Source organism: Corvus cornix, chromosome 1, assembly GCF_000738735.6.
Source record: "Corvus cornix cornix isolate S_Up_H32 chromosome 1, ASM73873v5, whole genome shotgun sequence".
Taxonomy (NCBI): Eukaryota; Metazoa; Chordata; class Aves; order Passeriformes; family Corvidae; genus Corvus; species Corvus cornix.
The window spans coordinates 823,794-846,495 of record NC_046332.1 but is presented as its reverse complement, the minus strand read 5'-3'; the positions used below and the strand labels follow the sequence as shown (position 1 = coordinate 846,495).

The 22,702-nt window shown below is 44.2% G+C and overlaps 1 protein-coding gene across 1 annotated transcript in view; it reads right to left on the bottom strand.

Moving 5' to 3' along the window:
• The window catches only part of C2CD3 (C2 domain containing 3 centriole elongation regulator), a 38,700-nt gene extending 16,068 nt beyond the window's left edge, over positions 1–22,632 (bottom strand). Inside the window, 24 exon segments of the mRNA XM_039554784.1 lie at positions 273–893; positions 1,895–1,984; positions 2,368–2,636; positions 3,791–3,911; positions 5,473–5,645; positions 6,661–6,841; positions 8,203–8,386; positions 9,087–9,330; positions 10,592–10,743; positions 11,008–11,472; positions 12,225–12,347; positions 13,342–13,460; positions 14,969–15,081; positions 15,550–15,756; positions 16,446–16,600; positions 17,000–17,144; positions 18,332–18,460; positions 19,167–19,299; positions 19,875–20,092; positions 20,804–21,003; positions 21,571–21,728; positions 22,154–22,276; positions 22,279–22,416; positions 22,547–22,632. Of these exon segments, the coding sequence (XP_039410718.1) occupies positions 273–893; positions 1,895–1,984; positions 2,368–2,636; positions 3,791–3,911; positions 5,473–5,645; positions 6,661–6,841; positions 8,203–8,386; positions 9,087–9,330; positions 10,592–10,743; positions 11,008–11,472; positions 12,225–12,347; positions 13,342–13,460; positions 14,969–15,081; positions 15,550–15,756; positions 16,446–16,600; positions 17,000–17,144; positions 18,332–18,460; positions 19,167–19,299; positions 19,875–20,092; positions 20,804–21,003; positions 21,571–21,728; positions 22,154–22,276; positions 22,279–22,416; positions 22,547–22,622 (4,537 nt within the window). The 5' untranslated portion in view covers positions 22,623–22,632.
• Between the last annotated feature and the right edge of the window lie 70 nt (positions 22,633–22,702).

Here is a 22,702-nt window from a genome sequence, read left to right as displayed (position 1 = left end):
CAGGAAGGGCATGGAGTCTCCCTCTCCAGGGACATCCCAAAGCCCCGTGGATGTGTTCCTGTGTCACCTGCTCCAGGTGACCCTGCCTGGGCAGGGGGTGGGACTGGGTGATCTCCAGAGATCCATTACAGCCCCAACCATCCTGGGATTCTGTAATTCTGAGCAGGACAAAACAAAGCCATAAACATTTTGTTTAAAGTGACTAGAGAAGGAACCACATTCAATTGCCAATAAAGAGGAATGAAATGTGACCCTGTGTTTTAGGAACTCACCACTAACACTCCGTGTTCTTCTTGATCTCTCTGCTAACGCTGCCAGGTCAACATAGGCAGATCCAATAAGACGATCGGTATCAAGTGGTCTTTCCATCTCATTTTCCTTGCCATATGCCCACCACACCTGGATTTCTAATTTCTCCTCTCTGAAGAACCACAGCAGTCCCTGGCTCCTTCTGAGAGTCACCTTGTTGGGTTTCCTGAAGTTCACTGTAACATTCTCTGCGTCGTCACTCAGTTTTGGCCGCTTCAGCCACGTCCTCGTGGCCTCCTGGTCGTACAGTTTGTACCTGAGGTAGCAGGAAGTGCTTCTCTGCAGGTGTGTCTGGCCTTCGAGCAGCACGCAGTGGAGTGGCAGCCACACCCTGGGGGTGGAGATGGTCACAGTCACTGGACCGGCGTTCTGCTCCCAGTCGCCGCTCTCGTCCTCGCTGTCTTCATGGATCTCCTCTCTGCTCCACCCCAAGAGCTTGGCAGCCTCCAAAACACGCTCCCTGTCACCCTGATGGGCAAAGGCAACAGAGAGTTCCAGCCCTCCCACAATGGCCTGCATGGCATTTGTGCACTGCGGAGGCATCGGATCTTCGGAGAGGGTCACTGGGTACCAGCCCGAAATACCTTTGGGAGGAAAGATCACATTAGACTTATCCCAGCTTTTGAAAAATGTCAGTGAACAATGGTCACCTCTCTGGTCATCAGTCAAGGACCAGAACTCCAAGTGTTTATTTCTTGTTTGGAATTCATTAAATAATTTCTAATTTGAAAAAGCAACAAGTTACTGGCCTTCTAAAAACCTCAGGAGTTCTGATCCCAAAAGATTTTCACTTCATTAGCAACACCCATTTTACAATGAAACTATATTCCTTGTATATCCAATTATATTCTCATTTCTTTCCTACTCTCTTCCCATTAAAAACAACCCCAAAATTTTGGGCTGGAGAAAACAAGAACCTTACTGAAATTAAAGGAGAAATAACCAAGGGAATAATAAAAACATCATTATTACAAGGCATAATAATCCTGAATTAATGCTAGATAGAGGAGATCAGTAGTGGACATATATGCTAGTAATTTTTTCACAGAAATTTCACAGAACATTCTGAAGCTGAAGGGACCCAAAAGAAGCACTGAGATATTTCACATGTAGTTAAAAAAAAAAAAGAGTTAATCCTACTATTTTCTAATTATCTAAGACTTTTGTTTCCTGCTTTGACATCTGAAAAGCAGCCACTGGTCCTGCACTAAATACTACAACTCATGGACTTGACATCCTTTTTGGACTTTCTATCTAGAAAATAAACAGCACTGAATAAAATCCTAAGGATTTTAGGTGCTGGTTTTAGTTGGCATGGAATTAAATTTCTTCATAGTAGCCTCAGAATATTCATTCAGCCACTAGACAACCTAAACCCTGAAAACAGATTTTCAAACAACAACCTTTATATGACTTTCCTAATACAGGATCTTTACTGAACACTTGGGGAACATCTGAAAGAGCTTTGGTCTAAAAAAAACCAAAAAAACCACAAAACAACCCCCTGAAACAGGAATGAAAATAGTTTTAAGGAATTACAATAGCATTTGCACAGAATCTCAGCAGCACAGTGCTGCTGTATTACCTGATCTTCTTGTCAGCAGGTCTCTGGTTGGAACTGTGACTGTCCCAAGAAGATAATCTCTAGATGTTCTATCAGCCAATTTGCCAGGGGCTGGAAAAGAAATAATTTTGTAAACACACTGAACTGGAACACAAGACTTAGAGGTGATTGACTGGAGAACAGCTGGTAAGAGGGGATCTTGTTCACGGGGAGTCTCAAAAACTCTTTGCATAAGGGGAACAGTCTCTGCTGAAGACAGTTTAGGTAATTACATCTATTAGCAACTGCAGAGTTCCCTGGGAACAGTCAAATTCAGGCTGCATAGGGCTCTGAGCAACCTGACCTGCTGGAAGACGGCCCTGCTCATTGCAGGGGGGTTTTTGCAAGTCCCAGCCCAAATGATTCCATTATTCTGATTTTTTTTTTTCTATACTAAAATTAAGGGGACTTCTGCACCAGTATCCAGTCCTTGCAATCACACCTGTTGTCCTTACCCGACTTGGTGCTCTGATGGTAGATAGAGAAAAAAATACTGGCAGACTGCAAGAGCTCCCCCAGAGAAGAGGCTTCTCCACTGCTTTTCTGAATTATGAGATTACAAAGAAACTCCACGTGATGCTCAAACTCTGGGCAGAAAGTGCAGGGCACAGCTCGTGTGCTGCGTGTCTGTGCCTGGGGCAGGAAGGACAGGAGCACACACACATAAGCGTTCACTCCCACCCCTGCATAGTACTGGACAGAGGGGTTCTTCTGTGCCACAGCTCTTCATTTCACATGGGAAAAAAAGAAAAGAAGGAAGAGAATGCATATAATGTATGAGGGATCTAGGAATCAACATGCTTAAAACAAAGGTGAAAAGATGGGACTAACAGTGAATGTTCCAAGTCAAAATGTACGTGGGCTCTGGCTGCCCTTTTCACCTTTTTTTCCCCATCTCAACATAGTAGGAACAGATATGAAATGGTGAGAGGAACTCACAAGGTCCACCACTGGTGGCTGTGTTTCTCATCTGTGGTTGAGAAAGTACTCAGCACCTCTAAGAATATACTGTACTGTAGAATAACTTCCTGCTCCAGAAAGGAGCCAAAGGCTAAATTATTTTTACAGACCAGAACTGACCAGCAAAAGGACGTGAAATGAGCAAATGCAGTAATTTACAAGTAAACCAGACCCAGGTATTACTCAGGTCATACACCTGAAGGATGAGGAGTCTGAGGTCATTCAACTCCCTTGACTTCTCCAAGCACCATACGACAGTGATCCTCATCTTTCAGGATCTACTTGAATTAAGATGGATCAGGGGCTCACAGCAACACTAAGAAAGGGTCAGACCACGTCTCTGGAATGACAGGAGCCATCCTTCTCTTGTGGAATTGACTGCCTCTATTCTAGCCCTTTCCTAACTCTTGAAAATCACATATTCTGGAACTATGTCCAGCTGATACCACACACTTGGAACAGAAGCCTTATGGTGGAAAGGGACATGTTTCATTTCCTAGTTAATTTATTGAGGTTTTCACAGTGAAATGCAAGAAAACAACCTCAGCTGGCTTTTAAATAGCATCAGCAACACCAGAATCCAATGCCCAAGTAGGTACCATTTTATATCAGCCAATTTTTATATCAGTCTTTGGTGTACAAAAATGTGGAAATGTAGGAAAACATGCCTTTCCAATCGTCATCCTTTTGCAGAATGAATGCTACCACCCTGTATGTAGTGCAGCTTCAGGGACCAGAGTAACTGCTGACGGTCCTTATAAAGTTATTTTCACTTTGGAGCAGAACCCACTTTGAATCTTGGTCTCTGCAGATGGAAAGTTTGCCAGTAAAAATTTGTTCTGATCTCATGCCTCAGCCTGCTGCCTCCAGATAAGGCTGTTTTAAGTGAAAAATGTTCCTTTTTGAATTAGACTTTACCTGGCTGCTGCTTGCAAACCAGCTGCCCTGTGTATTTGCACAGAAAGTGAAACAGCTTGAGCAGTTATTCCTGCTGCTGTTTTCATGGATCGTTGGTACCTCACACTCACATCGAGCAAACCTGGATTAAATGAAAGAAAGGAAGGAAAGAAATGTCAGCTCTTAATGCAGGTACATACAACACAATCAATATTTAGCTATACCTATTAATACAAAACTTACTTTGTTAATGTGTGTTCTTCTAAAAAAATAACTCCACTAATCCATTAAGATAGACTGTGCAAAAGGCTGCACTTCAGCCACAAGTTACAGCCAGGTCCATGAGGAGCAGAGGGAAAATTCGCGGACTGCACCCTGCCCCTGCAAGGCGCGCCCTCAGTGTCTCCCTCCTGTGGCGAACCCGCAGCACTGCACACACAGGGAGCGCACCCTGCCCCGACAAGGAGCGCCCTCAGTGTCTCCCTCCTGTGGCGAACCCCCCGAACTGCACACACAGGGAGCGCACCCTGCCCTTGCAAGGAGCGCCCTCAGTGTCTCCCTCCTGTGGCGAACCCGCAGCACTGCACACACAGGGAGCGCACCCTGCCCCTGCAAGGAGCGCCCTCGGTGTCTCCCTCCTGTGGCGAACCCCCCGAACTGCACACACAGGGAGCGCACCCTGCCCTTGCAAGGCGCGCCCTCGGTGTCTCCCTCCTGTGGCGAACCCGCAGCACTGCACACACAGGGGGCCAATCGAGCCAGCCCTGTTGTCCTGCATGCTCCCACTGCCAGAGCTCCAAAATACCTTCCCAGGCATTCCAACGCACCTTTTTTATAGCGCTGCAGTGAGAAAATCTCCCAAGAGGTGTTGGACAAAGAAACAACACTGCGTTCTGCTGTTGCACATGGCTCACCTATTACAAAACAACTGAAGCATGCTGACCTTCCTGTCCTGTCCCAGCTTGTTGGACAGCCTCAGAGTTCCTTGTGGCCTTCCCAGAGCTGATGGTTGTGTTATTTGAAAGAGCCACAAGAGGGAGACACTGCTTGCATCATGTACCATTAACAGCCCTTCTTCAGATCCTTCTCCCCCGCCTTCCATGGGAAGCTTAACTACAGGCTGGGATTTACTGGCAGTGAGGCAGTTAAACACACAGAGAGGGCTTTTGAAAACTTTTTGAGGGTTCCCCATGTTTAATCACTGTTTTTTCACTCATTATGGTGTTAGTGAAAGCTGGGAGGAAAACCGCGCCTGGTTGGTTTCAGTTGCCAACACAAAAACATATTTTTATTTGCCCTGGAGGCAAATAGACTTTATTTTTACAGAATGTGACAGAATTTTACACAGAATCAGAGAATTGGTTTGGCTGGTAAAGACCCATAAAATCATGGAGTCCAACCATTCCTCCAGCACTGCCAAGGCCAGCATTATCCCATGTCCCCAAGTACCACATCCACGCAGCTGTTAAATCCTGCCAGGGATGGGGACTCCACCATGGCCTGGGCAGCCTGTGCCAGGACTGGACAGCCCTTTGGGGGAAGAAATTTTCCTTAATGTCCAACCTAAACCTCCCTGGCACAACTTGAAGCCATTTCCTTTGTCCTTTGCTAACACACCATCAAACACTGACGTGCTGCTCCGAGGTTTCCCCAACTGAGCCTGGTTTTACCACACGAAGTGAAAGTCCACAAGCATTCCTCACCTGAAGACCTCAGATGAAATTCCTCTGAGGAATCAGTCCGGGGAGCCAAGGGAAGACTAAAAGTCTGTATCCCTATTTCTTCACGATGCTGCATAGTCACCATGGCACAGAGCCGTGACAAAGGCAAGGCCCCTTTGGCAACCAGCTGGTCTCTGACATTTGGGTAATAATACCTGGTAAGACACAAAAAACCAGCATCAACATTTCTCTCACAACTGCACAGAAGTCACTTTTGAGCGTCTTTAAACCCTAATTAGTCTCTCCAGCTAAGGAAGAAACTCAAGTAGATGCATTTCCACTGAAGAAAAGAACCAGTAAGTGCTTGAGTAGATAATGCTACAAATATATGTATTTTTGCTAGTCCTAATAAATCAACAAGTAAGAACTCCACTAAAAATTGGCATCCCAAAGAAAAACAAGAGAAGGATCTGGCACCAAATATTCTCCGCTCTCTTCCTGTTAATAAATAAAAATACCTCTCTTGCAGAACAGATTTGTGGTACCAGTTAGTGAGTGTAAAAAATGACACTAAACCTTTGCTTAGCGCATTACTTGGCTTCAGCTTCATCCTGAAACAAATTTTGGCACTGTATCTTACAAACAGCCCATAGTAATTCTCATGTGACTTGGCAAATTTTAAAAAGCCTGACTTGTTTACTACAGAATGAACAGATTATTATCTTTTTCTAAAGCTATTTGTCTTCATGGCTTCTGCTCTCCATTACTAATAATTAGCTTCAGTAGCCAAAGAAACAATTTGAACTTACAAACCACTTGGTATTATTTCTCTTGTAACCAGTGACTTGTATTAGGGAAAAATCCAAACCTACCACAATGAAATTATACTTTCAGGCTGCTATTAAGTAAAATTTAGATGTGTCAAGGATTTAAACACTACTTTTAGACTGTTAGGCTGTTTAAAAGATGGAAGAAAGCAAACTAAGAATACACACTTTCTAAGTAAGTTATAAAAAGAAAGGAGTAATTAGGACACTAGGCAGGGAAAAAGCCTCATAGGTCTTAAGTGCAGATAATCATCACCAAATGCTGATGAGCTTACCATTTTTTTTAGCTATTACTAAATAATATTACAGAATATCCATCCCAGAGCTGGAGATTTTCCAAGACCAGATCTATATCTACCCGTACTGCTGTGCTATCTACGAAGAACAGGATGTTTTTCTGTACCTGCACCAGACTTCAAACTGGATTCCTCCTCCTGTCGCTCCTGGTGCCATAAATGCACTGACCAGGAGTCTCTGGACTGGGACATCAGCAGGAACCAACAGGGAATGATGATGTTCGTCATTAAAGATGGGATCAGGGACACACAAAGTGGTAGCTGTTCGAAATGGCTTTAATGTGATGCCTACAAGTCAAGCAGAGTTGGGTCAAAATGGTTGCAATTGCAACTTTCAACCTTTTTCTGCTTGTAATCCTCCAGGAGGTAGGACCCGTGGACAGGGAGTGAAATCCCCTTGGGACAAGGCTTGCTCTCCTGAGCTTCACTTCACAAAGCTTTTACAAGCAATCCATGCAGCCCCATGACCCTGTGAGCCACAGGCTGGGAACTACTGCTAAAGAGGCAGTACAAAAACCCCACACAACTATGGAACAATGCTACTGACTGTCATTGTTCAGGGGGAATATCTGTTAGTGATTCAAAGCACTCAACACTAAGTTCTTTCCTACAATTGCAGTTATTTAAATACTCTTTTATGATCTGAAAAATTGTGGGTTTAGATTGAATATTGGGAAGAAGTTTTTGCCCACGAGGGTGGGCAGGCCCTGGCACAGGTTGCCCAGAGAAGCTGTGGCTGCCCCTGGATCCCTGGAAGTGTCCAAGGCCAAGCTGGACAGGGCTTGGAGCAACCTGGGATAGTGGAAGGTGTCCCTGCCCATGGCAGGGGGTGGCACTGGATGGGCTTTAAGGTCTCTTCCCACCTAAACCATTCTATGTTAATCCTAGGGATCTAAACCAAGCAACTCTTCTGTTGGTGTATCCATGAAAATCACAGAATTATTACGTTTGGAAAAGCCCTCTAAGATCATCAAGGCCAACTGTTAACCCAGCCCTGCGAAGGCCACCAGTAAATCATGTACCCAAGTGCCACATCCAAACACTTTTTGAACATTTCCAGGGATAGAGACTCCACCATTGCCCTGAGTAGCTGTGTCAGGGCTTGATAACCCTTTTGATGAAGACATTTTCCCTCATATCCAACTTAAACCTCCCCTGGCATGACTTGGGGCCGTTTCCTCTTGTCCTGTCCCTTGCTGTCTGGGAGCAGAGGCTGACCCCCACCTGGCTGCACCCCCCTGTCAGGGAGCTGTAGAGAGCAAAGTGAGCATCCTGAAAGGCTTGTGCATGTAAAGCCTTTGCTGAATTTCACTGTGAACAATCTCGCTATTCCCTGCAGACCTATTCCTGCATCTTTGTTGGATCAGCTGGCACAGCCCTCTAGGACCTTTAACAAAAGGTACCATGGGAAGAGATTTGGAATTTGGTCTCTTTTTTTTTTTCCACTGGGAACTTGCCACTAGCCTCAGACAAACAAGGCTCTTAATCCAGTGGCACAGCCCAAGTCCAGTTTTTCCACGAAAATAAGCATTGGCTGCATGAAAGCCCAGAAAAACATGCCCCCTCTTACTTAGGCAGAGAGAACATGACTAAACAGTATTTAATGAAAGCAGTGCTCTAATTAAGGGAAAATGATAAAACAAACTTACCATCCTCAGGCAATCCAGGTCCTTGCAGCACACCACAACCAGCCTCCTGAACTGGGAAATAGTACTGGATGTAGCAGTCGGCCTCTCCCCAGACCGTGGACTGCAAGGGAGTGAGCCCCTTCACACTTTCCACATGGATCTCAAACACATGCTCCATCAGGTCTTCCCCTTTTGGGTCCAAGTGCTAACAAATAAAAGGGAAGCCACATGGAAAGGATGACTTCAGGAAACTGGGAACATTTCAACAAGCTGCCCAGGGAAGTGGCTGAGTCATCCCTGGAGGTATTTAAAAGCCAGGTGGATGTAAAATCTGGGGACATGGTTTAATGGTGGCCTTGGCAGGGCTGGGTTAGTGGTTGGACTTGATGAGCATAAACGTATTTTCCAACCTAAACAATTACATATGATAAGGATCTAAGAAGCCTGGGGGGGGCACAAAAATTATCTGCTGTTTTCCTCCTAAACTTCACAGAAACATTGAAAGCATGAAAGAAAATTACTTTTTCTCCTGCAAAGCATATAGAAAGCATAAAAGTTCCTACCTATCCAACTCAAAGGTAGTAGCAAAGCCTCCACAACAAGGCTGTGAGAATTAAGATTTTCTATAATTTTGCTGGTTTTTTTCTTCTACTGGACTTGTGAAGATAGAAGCAGTGGATATGCAAGGCAATAAAAAAGGGCAATAATATCAAGACTGGTGAGAGCAAGCTGGTAAAAAAACCAGTATAAACAATATAATTCTGTGTAGAATTTGTAGAATATAACAAAACTGGCTACAGCATCAAGAAGAGGTTGGGGATCACTCGTCTGTTAACGAAGCCACTGGTAAAACCCTTTTCCCGTTCCTTAACAGGGAGAATGGGGATTTACTGAACAATAAATACCATTGTGGGTTTTACAGGAGGATGGTCCAGAGAGTGGGGAGGACGCTGTGTGACTGGAGGTACCATTCCTTCTTCAGTTTTGAGCCTTTGCAGTGCCACTACTTGATCAGCCGACCCCATTGCCAAGATGACTCTCAGGCGCCCGCTTGTGCTGCCGGTGAAAACATCGACCACAGGCATGTGGCCATCCACAGCCACCACGGGGTACTGAGCCTGCAGGAGCAGGTGGGAGATCTTGGGGTCTCTACAAAACAAACCCAAAACAAACACAAAAGCCCCAGCATGAGGATGAGCCATCTGAGTAGGAACAGGATCACACAGAACCCACTTTACATGGGATTTTCAATGCTGGTAACTTATATCCAGTCTTCACAGAGCAGAGATCCATGAGCTGCTAAGTGCAAGAGGTTACTTTTAGCAATGACAAAGGACAACTTCCCAAAACCTGACAGTGCCTTAGCTATGAGCCAGCCTAGAGATCTGTGAACAAAGGGATGAATGGGAACAAGATTCCCATTAACACCCTGTAGCCGTATTATATTTTTATGAGGCAGTTATGTGCCTTTGGAGATGGAAGAAAAGAAGGAACAGTGACAACCTCCCAGAAAGACATAAAAATCTCCACCAATACACTGAAGTTATTCAAGGCCAGGTTGGATGGGGCTTGGAGCAACCTTGTTGAGTGGAAGGTAGGGGGTGGCACTGGGTGAGCTTTAAGATCCTTCCCAAGCCAAACCATTCTGGGATTCTAAGATATATACAAGTAAACTACTGTGGTTTACTACGAAAATGATACAAATGGCACAGTCATAACTAACAAAGTAGTGGCCAGTCAGCTCCAGCACCATCTGATTTCTACCTGTCACTAGGTCTGACCAAAATAAAAGGAATAAATCCTTTGCATTAGGAAGGATTTCTTCTGTCCAGTATTTCCAGTAATTTAAACTCTTTTAAGCAGGTATGTTACTTAACTGAACAAGACGCCAATAGATTAAACCCAAAAAGAACAAAGAACTCTGGAGAATCCCATCAGATAAGAACACAAAACATGAAGGTTTTGGAGCCTTTTTGACACCTGGGCTGTGCAAACAGACAGCATCCCTATGGAATCTCTGCAGAGCATAATTAGGGGCAAACTCAATCAGTCACAATCTTGGAGAATCACTGATGGAAAGCCACACTTCGTTTTCCTGTGCAGTCACTTTGATTTCTTCTAGTTTTATTCCATCATAGGACAAGTTAAGCAGGCACCAACCCTGATGGAGCAGAGAGACTTTATTTCTCACACTCCCTCTGTACTTCTGGACAAGGACAGTGTAACTTGCACCCTGCTCACTGTAGGAAAGGGCTACAGGAAGCTTGGCAGGGCAAAAATGCCTTTTGCTATGAAGTGTAACGAAGAACCCTCCCACACAACCCCCACACACCATCTCTGACTTCTTTCTCTGAGCTTCAGTTAGGATATTTCCCAACCCAGGAAGATATGGGGAAAAAAAAACGTTTACTTGAACGAGATGTAAAACTGATGCAGAGGGAGTTTCACTAATCCCAGCAATTTGTCACAGCCAGGGCTTCCCAGCTTGTTCCATGCTTCAATAATCATTACATTGTTCTTCAGCCGCTCCAAGTGTTTGGAAGTCAATGAAAAAGGCATCACCTGAAAGGTTTAAAGCAGAACTAGTACACAGAAAACACTGGAAAATATTGGCTAAGTACAGAGCATTCTGGTAAGTCTACTTCATTCCAGTCTACAGAATTGTGCTTTTTACAGACAGAAGTTAAAAATTAAATGTGCATTCAACAGAGCCAAGCCAAGAAACGGATGTTTCTAGGTATATAAAAGTAACTTAACCACGAAATGTGTTTGTCAATGGGGAATACCACACTTGCATCAGTGTGAAAGGGAAAACGTGTGACTTGCCTGAGAAAAATTAAAGGCAGGCTGTGTTGTGCCCCAGACGACAGTGGATCTTGTTGCTTCCTCAGTGCTGAGCAGTTTGCAGTTTAAATACACATTGCAACAACTGGGGAGCCCACAGCCTTCAGCAATAAAATCCTTTCCATCAGGCACCATCAACAGCACGTGCAGCAATAACCCATCTTCCTCAGCTGGGGTTACGCCTGCCACCACACCCCGGGCTGCGGAGGCTGGCACAGGGCACGGCAGCTGTGCGACATCCCTGCTGCCAACTCCCGCCTCCTGCCAGTCCTCAGGGCTCCTTTTGGAGCAGAGGGGGCTCTCTGCATTTACACTCGTCCTGCTGGGCTCCTGCAATTTCAGCTGGGGACCTCTCATGGCGTGAGCTGGGGCTGGGTGCCCAGCCGTAGCTGACCTGGCAGCAGTGCAGGAGAAGTCTTTGTTGTTGGCTGCAAGCTCCAGGGACACCTGAAAGGCAAGGCAGAGCAGGCTGGCCAGATGTGCCCCATGCAGAAACAAGGGGCTGCAACAGAAACTCAGGAAAATATATCACACCTTTTGCTCGAGAACTCACCCTAAGGCATATGCTGCTCACAAGCTACAGCTGCTGCTGTAAAATAAACTACATGTGGCTTTGTGAAATGAAGTCCAGACTGGAGTGCAAACCCACACAATTACAGATGAATCATTGAATGGTCTGGGTTGGAAGGGGCCTTAAAGCTCACCTCATTCCTAAGCCTTCACCTGCTAATATAGAGAGCTGTTTATGCTCAGAACTGTCAAATCTCTCAAACTGTTAATGCTTCTCAATCAGAAGCTGAGCAAACTGGTAGAAATTTTTGCTGGAGAAGATAATTCCTGAAGCGACATGGACAAGGAACACCAGGCCTCCACAGCAGGAAAGACCTCAGCTCGTGTCACATGTGAAGCAGAAACCAAAGCTCCAAGCCCTGAATATGTGCCACTCAAAATCTGCCTGTAGAGTGGTTGCTGTATTCACGTCTCAGCTTACTGACAACATCCCTAGACTTGCAGGAGTTTCAAAGTATTTCTCCAAACCCCTAAGGAATAAAAAAGGTTCATATTATTTTATACCGGTCTTGCAAACCTTCGTACTGGAGACCTGGCAAACTAAAACAGAGAGAGATAAGAGGAGTTAAAAATAAGAGTGTGCAGCCAAAATTAATAACAACTCGAGCTTGAGATGGTAAAACACATACCTTCAGTGGCCCAACTTGTGTGTGATCTTCCTCTTTTTCCACAGGTATTTCCCAGCTGACCCCAAGCAGCTCAGCCTCAATCACCCTGCGGAGCTGAAGTGCTGCTGAGCCAATGACCACGGGCTGAGGGCAGGCAAAGAATTAATTTTGCCAGATTTCTATCAGATTTAAAGAACTTTTGTGAAATAAAAGCTTTCTGGGAAGCCATGAGCAGCCACACAGCCTCCCCACTCCTACATTAGTTGTACCAACAGGGATTTGGGAGATCTCCTTTACTTCCAGTATCAAGTCTCACCAGAACAACAGCAAGACAAATTTTCCCGGAACCTACTGTAAACAATTCCAGATTAATGCAAAAACTGAATAACCTAAATCCTAGTCAATGGGCAAAATTTCCATACTTAAAGATGCAGTTTATTCCCCTACTGAAAGAAAAGCAGATATCCTTGGTGTTGATTAAAACAACATAAGCTGAGTTAACCCCTCTCACCATCTTCATCACATACAGATGGTTATGCAAATAATCTTATCAAATGGAAATGTACTTTTTTCCCCCTGAAATGCACAAGTTACACCCTTTTTTCACAGCTCACATTACTCCCCTTACACTGGGCAGGGTAAAGATACAAACTGCATTCACATGAACTCATTCTACACTGCTAAAGGAGCTGTGTTCTCAATGAAGGATAATGTTTATAATTGATCCAACGTGCTCAAACAGCAAGAGATCAGTCTTAAAGATGAAGGAAGGACAACTTTTTTTGCCTGCCAGTCTCAAATTCAGAAAATCCTTTAATGGAGTGACAAGCCTGGAACAAGGAATGGACACGGCCCCAAGCTGCCAGAGCTCCAGGAGCATTTGGACAACACTCTCAGGGATGCACAGGGTGGGATTGTTGGGGTGTCTATGCAGGGCCAGGGGTTGGACTCAATGATCCTGTGGGTCCCTCTGTGTCATTCTGTGAAGACTGAACAGCAATCAGTTCAACTGTCTACATGTACTGTCATTTCCCTTCCTAATATTAGGCTGTCTGCATTGAGTGTCTGTGGGAAAGGGAAAAGCAAAGAATTCCTTTGCTTTTTAATACACAAAGAAGGAACAACTTCTAATAAGTACCTTTTTCTGTGTGCTTTTTCTCATGTAGATTTTAAAAGCCAAGTCAGAGCCCCACCAGTGCTCTATCATTGTTCCTCCGAACCACACAGGGAACACAGACCGCTGCTGGAATTTCACCACTGGAGGGAACAGAGAAGCAACAAATATCCTGTATTACCCGATATAAATAAACTTTCCCCTGGAGAGTGCTCTGTTACACACAAGCATTTAATTCTGCATTATTTATTAACACCAAGGCTGAAGTAAACTGGTTTTCATTTTTGAAGGCCAGTAAATAGCAGGAGGCTGGCGTGACAAAATTAAGATTATAAATTCATGAATAATAATCAGGAAAAAAGTATTAAATAAATTAATATACAAACATTATAAACAAATAAATAAAGAAACATTTACAGCATTTAAAGAATTCAGGTGACATGAAGTCTCTGCCATTCCAGCATGCAGTAAGACCTGCCCTTTTTCAGTGGGAGAACCCTGTCTCATTTTAACTAACAGAGTTCAAGATGGTTCTTGAGAGACTCAAAGCTGAGCTGCAAGAAAAATCACAGCTTCAGGAGAAAAGGAATATCTGCAGGCAGAGATGGAATGAATTGGCATTCAGTCTGGAAAAAGAGTACAAGAAGTACAATAATAGTGATCACAATAGGTAAAGAAGTATTCTTGTGATGACAAAAATGCAGGTTACACATAAGGAAATTTCCAACTGGATGCCCAGCATTTCTCCACCTTGTCTGGGATGGGTGTGAAATTTTTCACATTAGGCATCTTTAATAAATGAAATAAACAGCTCTCAGGAAGGATAATGCTACAGTGGATTGACTTGATGTCTTGTTCAAATTCTTTTCAGCCCAATCTATTTTTCTAGGTCCCAAAGAGCTGGACTCTACATAAGGCAAAGGGCAGGAGGATGGATTAGTTTTGGATTACAAAGGTTGTATTACAAAAGTTCTGAAGAAAGAGATGTTTTGTCTGGCCACAAACAGAGAATATACAAGAGAACTCAAAAATCTCTCAAGCGCCACTCAGAAAGATGCAAAGCCAATGAATGACCATGTGGGAGAGGCATTTGAAAATCGCCCTGGCATTCCAGTTTCTGGGAAGACTGGGCAGAGAGGACCTTGCTCATGCAGCATTCTCTGCTTAGTGGGAACAGAAACTGTTCTCAGGGATACAAACAATGGTGACTCTTAGTACAGAGATTAATGTCTGCTGATCTGAGCACAGGACTCAAGATCCCCATGATCCAGCAGATTATCTGAGCTATTGGAGATACCACAGGGCATCTTCAACATCTAGGAAATTATTTATTAGAGGTGTAAGTAGCTCTGATATTTCTAAAAGTACCTGATCATCCTCCTACTACTGCAGAAAGAGTATTGGCTTTATGCTCAAATGAAGGAATGGGCTTACTAACTTGGTCTTTCCCTAGGAAAAGGAATTTGAAAATCCCGGTATTAATACTTCCTGGAAGAAAAAAAGAATTAAAAAATCACTTGGCCTCCTTCTCCCTGAGAGGACCATTCCCCCACCTGCAGCACAGCAACTCTGTGGGCAGAGGGCCCACTAATCATTTCTAAGAGATGGAGTCAACAAAACTAAATCTAAGGGGGAAAAATTATGCTCTTACCATCATCGGTGATTTTACTTGAGGCTACTCGAATTACTTCTGTTGTTATGGAGACCTGTCCTTTATCATCCTTGGAGACTCCCACAGGAAAGTGGTACTCCACAAAGAAGGTACTGTGAATAAAGAAGTGAAAGGGTGATCACAATCCGTCAAGAATCTGATGTGACTCATGCGACTGAACACAGCAGTCAAGTTCCAGATTCACATTTTACTGTAACGCTATTTTTTTTAAGATAATTCAAACACCTGTTCTGTGAATTCCTTCCATAGATTATATATATACACCAGATTCTCCTCCAACAACCCCCCTTTTTTTTTCAGTGTACTGCCAGGCACAAAATACATTGGTACCTCCCCAAAACCCTGGGAAAGGCACAGCCTGAAGTGAGCCCACATCAGGATAAACTAGTCACATCTTTAACTTTCTCAAGTTTATGGGATACAATCTTCTGAGAGAAGCAGAGAAACAGGAAGGCCTCAGAAGCCTGGAGAGCTTGGGGAAGCTGGACTACACAAAAGATCACAGGGAAATCTTCCCTGAAGGCACAGCAAACAAACTAGGAAGAAACAATCCCCCTTACCATTTATGAACAGACATAGGCCGTGGAGGTTTCCCCAGTAAACCTTTCCTCCTTGGGGAAATCTGGATGATCTCAGGAGGGATTTTCAAGCTTTCAATGATGACTCTGGCCAGGTGTATTTGCTGCAGCAATGCCAACCTGTCTGCACCCAAGGATGTGACAAGAGCCGTTTCTCTGTGGTCTTCTGCAGGAGCAGTGGGAGAGCAGCTGCAGAGAGAAAACCAAGGCTCAGGACTGCAGAAACATTCTTGACATGACCACATGAAGGGAAAATTGTAGTTTGGTGAGATGTTACTTAAAAACTGCCCAAGGCTCACTAAAATATACATTTTAAAACATATTTTTACAACAAATTTGGTGGTCTCTGTAATTCTCTGTAACAAAGATCTTACAGTATCTGGGGTCCATAACTGGAAAAAAAAAAAAACAACCGAGAAAGTGTGTGTTCCACATTGTTGATCTGAAAAAATCTTATCCTAACTCTTCAAAAAGAAAAGCATCATGTAATGCCATGTACAAAAGCAGGGACATGATGCAGTTATACACAAGGACAAGTCTCTGCTGCAGAGGAACAGCAATAGGATTTTTGTCATAATTTGAAATCTCATGTGTGTAATTAGCAAGACTTGACTTCCAAATGATTTTGTGTTGGTACCTCTGGGGGTATAAATTTTACCTGATGTAAAAACAGCAGCGTTAGTCAGGAAAAAAAAAAAAATCATAAATAATTGTTTGGAGCTGAATCAGAAAAAAAAGGTCACAAAACCTCTACACTAACTGTATTGTACAAGTTAAGTTTGATAACTGGATCTTTAGGGACACTTTTATTGGTCCCATCCTGAAAAAAGGGAATACAACTTAGATGAGGTCAGAACAGAAGTCACTGATGTAACTACCTGGGTTTAGTTTCTGTCACATTCTGACCAAAGGCATGAAAATCTTTCTGTGGATTCACTGGACCCGCTTTCTTGAGAGTTTCTGCCTTGCATGCTTTTTTTGAGGATTTAACATCATCATCACTGAGGAAATCACTCAAACTGGAATCAGATTTCTGAAGCAGAAATAATGCACATAAATAAGAAGTTAATTATTATTGTCAAGAGAGTTCCATAACGATCACAATACATAAATGGAAAACAACTTGTACATTGCATCATTTGAAACAATTAAAATGGTATCAAAATTTTTCAGAGATTTAAAAAACAAGCAGTCTTCCTGGACAGCCTCAATCGCAGCAATTTCCAAACTTGATGCCTGACTTTGTAGTCTTAGCAATATTCTTTTAATACCATTAATTTTAAGCAATGTACTCATGTACCTACAAGCTTTCGTATGATACTTAATGCTTGTTCAGCTTTAAAACACTGAAATCGGCAGTTTTTTTGATCATGCAAACTTCTGGTTTTCTGCACATCAGGGAATGCACATTTTCCTTTGGATCTCCACTTACAGGAGCCGCGTAGAAAAGCCTCTCCAGCAGACTCTGGTCGTAATGGGGATCACCGAGTTCACTGTCATACACCTCACTGCCGAGGGAGAGAGAATCCCACAGGGAGCCTGTTCGATCCCAAAAATGCCCTGGAGAGAAATCAGCACTGTGGATACAAGAGACAGAAACACACCTTAGTGCTCCAAGTTCTGCAGTCAGTCTCTAAGGGACGTGGACAACACTGCCTATTTTACCCTGTATTTGGTCTATACTGGCTCCAGACAGAGCCAAACTGTGCTCACACAGCATGTCTGTGACCCAGCTGGAAGGGTAACCTCGGGATAACACCTCTGCCCCAACAGGAAAACAGGGTGTGTGAAACGTGGGACAGCTTGGGTTTGAAGAGATCTCTGGAGATCACCCAGTCCAACCCCTGCTCACAGGGAAGGGATGCAAAGAAAACGTTGTCTAGTTGGATTCTGGGTATCTTGAAAGCTGCAGATTCCACAGCCTCTTGGGGCAGCCGACTCCAGACCTTGATGACTTTCATTGTAAAATACACCTACGAATATCTACCTCTAATTTTCACCCTTCACTGCTTTATAACTTTTGGAATGCTTTAAGATACCAGTAACACTTAAGGACAGTTTACCTTGATTAAAAAAAAAAAAAACCCCAAGGTATATCTGAGTAGGTGTAAATACAAGTATCTTTAGCTACAAGTTGGGGTTAGATTGGTTTAAGGCTTTCCTCTGTGCTGTGAGTTTAAAATCATTTTATGATCTGCAAACACTTCAGTGTTATCCACTGACAGACCACATGGAAAAAATAAGTGCAGGGCACAAGAAACATGAGCTGAAATTCTGAACCATATCTGACCCAGAAGCTGTGTGTTCAGGGTGCAGATGTGGACACAATGGAAGCAACATTTATGCTCCTGCTACGCAAAATGAGAGGAAAAGGTCCAATTAGTAGCTGGAGAAACACTAAAAAGAAATACTGTTTCTCAATAATTTTAATTTACAGAGCGTTTCCTCTTAAAAAAAAGATGGTGCTAGTTTTAACTACTTACTTTATGTAGTATTTTAGGACACAACAGTTACAACTACTAAATAACTTAGTTTTATCAAAGACTGTGGTTAACCTTTTTGGGGTCACTTTTATGCCAAGTGACTTGGAGCTATCCAGGTTGTTGTGCACTAAAGCTGAGCTATAAACACCTCCATCACTTGCACACATGATTCACTGGTTACATTCCCAAAAATGTGGAGAACTTGAAGAGTCAAGAGACATTTTTCAGTACAAAATGGTCAGATAATTTTTTTGCAGTAGCCTCCAGTGCATCACACTCACCTGCCCAACAGTAACTGGATTGCTCTTTCTTCAGAGTTTAGGTCAAACTGCTGACCTGAAACTTCAGATCCAAAGTGATGGGGATCTTCAGAAGTGGGCACAAAACTGGACTTCAAACCTTTTGGGCTCCTGGGTAACAGCAATGGAAGCACAGACAGCAGTAAAAGGGAAAATAAAGACATTAAGGCACGCTCAAGACTAATCCATTAATTGGTCTATCATTTTTTCTGGGAAGTCGGAAATAATCTACTTTTACACAAATATTAATAGTTTGAGCAGAAATAAATGAAAGTGAGTTTGGAACAGCATCACTGACTGTCAAAGACAGCGACATTACTTTCTGGTTATCGCAGAACAACAGGCAATATTCGTATTTTTCCAGAAGAAAACCGTATCTTCCAGAAGAAATTTAAGTTTCTTTTCTCCTAATAAAAAACCATGCATTTAGGTCATCAATTACTTACACTTACTTGAAAAGCTGTTCTTTGAGATGCAGTGCCATTTCACTTGCACTTCCTTGCACTACTCTTATTCCCTACCAACATCTAGTATTTCCTCGTCAAATAACTTTGCACTAAATACAAATATACTAAGAAACTAAATTAAAATCAGTTATTTAAATCAAGGCTTAGTACATGAAAATGAAAACGAATTCACAAAATTTAGGCATTTATTCACAGGTAGAAAGTAACTTCCCATTTGAATGATGTACCAGTTTCACCTTAAATTTATCCTAAAACACATCCTATAAATCTCAGTATATACAGTTTTCCAGATAAAGCCTCAAAATTGATGGTTTGGAGCTTGAATCTCACTTCCCCCAATCCAAACTCACTTCGTTGCTGCTTTAAAATTGTCTCTCTCTATAAAATGAGACATTTTATTCAGTTCAATCTCCATGTCTGGGCTGGACTTCATTGCAGAAACAACCATGGCATCACGGAGTTTACTGCCTTGATCCAGGAGAGCTGGGAAATAAGCAGAAGGATTACATTTCAGCATTCAAATGCAATTTAAGAGCAATGTATAGACACAATAAATGTGTCAGCTACAGTCAAGAAAATTCTGTTTTCTGCTGTTAAAAAGAGATCTTGATGCACTGGGGATTAAATATGTTTTATACACCAGAAAACAGCTCAGCTGGGAGCGAGAGAGAGTGATCCTCCATCAGTCTCCCATGCAGCTGTACAAGGAATTTGTCTGCTCACACCGAGTCAGGTATTGGAAGGACATTATTAGGATACAGAAGCAGGACTAATTTAGGGGAGAGTAGTTCACCACTTTAGGATGTCTAATTTTTGGTCTTTCCTGTAAATACGAAACTCAAAAGAAAGCACATATGGAAATGTGCCCTACACCAATGCTTATTTCAATCCAGCCCAGGCAGCAGAGGTTTCTAAGTAAAGGCCTTTTTGGTATAATGCAGCAAGAGGGTGTGAAGTCTCCTTCCCTTCAGAAAATCTCATCTCCACACAGGCACACAAAATACCATCAAGACTTGTTTGTAGTGCAATCTAAAAGATGAAGCCAGTTGCACACAAACCTGACAGCAGGTCTTTTGTAGCCGAGTTGTGCACGGAGAGCATCCGTGTGCTCCTTCTGGGAGGCGCTTCAGGATCGGTGCTGGTGGGAAATGACAGGGGCTGATTTGAAGGATTCATTTTCAAACATTCATCTGGTAGAATCACACGGTGATGAGAAACAGAAAAGGTGTCCTTTCTGTTTTCTGAGTTCTCTTGGTAGAGCAAATGGTCCTTTCCTCTAGTGAAAAATGAAACATTATTTCAGTAACAACTCAAGTGGGTGGGTAAAGGGATTCACAACTCTGCAAATTCTCCCTTCAGGATATGTTATTTTAATGATTCCTCACCTGCCACTTAGACCATTGGAGAGACCAACCCAAGCCGCAAGTAAGAGATTTTTTTAAAAAAGCTTTTTAAAAGATCTTTTGTACAACAGCATGTTGTGGCAGGACAAGGGAGGATGGATTCCCACTGCCAGAGGGTAGGTTTAGGTTAGATATCAGGAGAAAGTTCTTTGCTGGAGTGTGGTGAGACTCTGGCATAGGTTACCCAGAGAAGCTGGGGCTGCCCCTGGACCCCTGGAAATGTCCAAGGCCAGGCTGGATGGGGCTTGGAGCAGCCTGGGCTAGTGGAAGGTGTTCTGGCAGCAGGGCTGAGATGAGATAAACCTTAAGATGCCTTCCAACCCAAATTACTCTGTGATTGCATGATTTGAGGCACCTCTTGTGTGAACTTGCATGACTTGAACTAAGTCAGTGTAAGATGCAAATTTCTATCAGACAAGAAATTGTCCCTGTCACCTCAGAAACCCTCAACCTTCTGGATTTCATATGAAATGTATGTTTGAAAACATCAAGCATTCCAAAACTCACAAGCGTACAGCCATTACTTTAAAAGTTTGTGTGAACTGCAAAATAAACCACAATTTTGTCATGGGGAAAAAATGTACCTGGGACTTGTGGCTTTGCTGTTGTCAACAGACTCTTGGTCAGCAACAGTCACCTGTGTGTGCCTGGGCTGCTGGGATGGAGCAGGAAGCTGGGACTTGCTGCTTCCCCGAGCTGCAGCAGCATCTAAACTTCCCTCTGTGGTTGGCACAGAGCTGCTGGTGTCATACAGTTCTGGCAGAGGTTCTAGAACCAGTGAGACCTGAAAGAGAAGACGTGAAAATATCACTTTGTTCTTTTCTTAATTAATTGCAGTAAATACTGCATGCAACTTCACTTGTTGTGCTATGGGAAACTGTTGCTTTTCTACATAAAGTAATATTTATATTATGCAGCTATGTCACATATTTACAACTACTTGTTTCTCATTCCATGTTGTCATATCCCACACAACTATCTTTCATCATCAATTTTCCAGAGCCAAGGCTGCAAGACAGAACTTCCTTAATTCCAGGTATCAAAAATCTTCTATTATTCCAGTCCAGTGAAGTGTTAGAACCAAATATCCACTTTTAAATCCACTGTTAATACTCACTCTCAGTGTAGAAATGACCATATTTTCCTCATCAAGCTCAACTACCCCACATCCCTCTAAACAAAATAAAGTCAACACCACCAGTATTTGTTTTTTTCATTTGTTACCTTAGCTCAGTAATGCCTTGGACAGAGAGCAGGCCTGCAGTGTGCCAGGTACAGCTTGAGCCTGCACCTGATTACACCAGTGCCACAGCACATAATTTACAATAACAAGCAAAGACATCGAGACTACCTGCAGCTCTCCGAGTTTATCTGATGTCGGTGACACCACAGCGAAAGACCCTTTGATGGGATGGCTGGGAGAGAGCTGGGACAGTTTAGTGATCTGTGCTCTGCCAAGGGGGAGGTGGTCAAGTTTGGTCAGAACCTCCAGGACGAGGACACCCATATCTGCAAAAATCAGGAACATCTTCAGGTCAGTCTCATGGTCACAGCTCACACTTTTTGGCTAAAATGAGAGAGATGTCAGAGGTTAACGTTGTGTTGTACAAGGAAATTTCAGTAACAAGGCAGCAGGTAAAGAAGGGTCAATACAGACATTACTGCTGGTAATAAATTATGATAAATAAGTACAGGATTACCATTAAAGGAACGCTTATGACAAGACAAAGGGAAATAGCTTACCACTGCTACAGGGTAACCCCCTGGGCAGCCCATTTCAATGCGTGACCACCCTTTCCGTGAAGAAATTCCTGCTGGTGCCCAACCTGAACCTCCCCTGGCACAGTTTAAGACCATGTCCGCTGCGTCCTACACTACTCTCTAATAAACTCCGCGGGCTTTGGCGGTCTCCCACAGGGCGAACATCATTCTACCTGCCAGGTAGGCGGGGCGAGCTGCCGGGGGCCCGCACGCGCATGGCGAAGCGGGCGCTGGGTTCTCCCCGGCGGGGCGCCCGGGCCGGGAGGCGGGCTGGAACACGGTGCCGCCGGAGGTCTCCCCCACCACCGCAGGCGCACCACGGCGGGCGGCTGCGGGGCCGCCCACAGCACGCGGGACACGGTGCAGCGCAGGAAGCAGCGCGGCGGGCCCTGGACGAGCGGCGGGAGGCTGGTAGCGGCGGCGGGGTCGCCAGGACCTGCGGGGACAGGCGGCGTCAGCGGCCCGCACCACCCCGAGCACCCGCCGCTGCCCGTCCCACCCCAGCACTGTTCTACCCGCCGTGCGTTCCCCCAGCGCCCCCGCCGCCGCTCCATCGCTCCCCGCACCTCCCCTCCGCCGCATCCCGCCCGCGCCTCCCGCCCGGCAACCGCCGCCACGGAGCGGCACTGGGGCTCCCGGCATGCCCCGCGCCCCGCGGGCACGGCCGGGCGCGGACTACGTTTCCCATGGTGCCCTGGACGGGTGTGCTCGGTGCCGCGTGG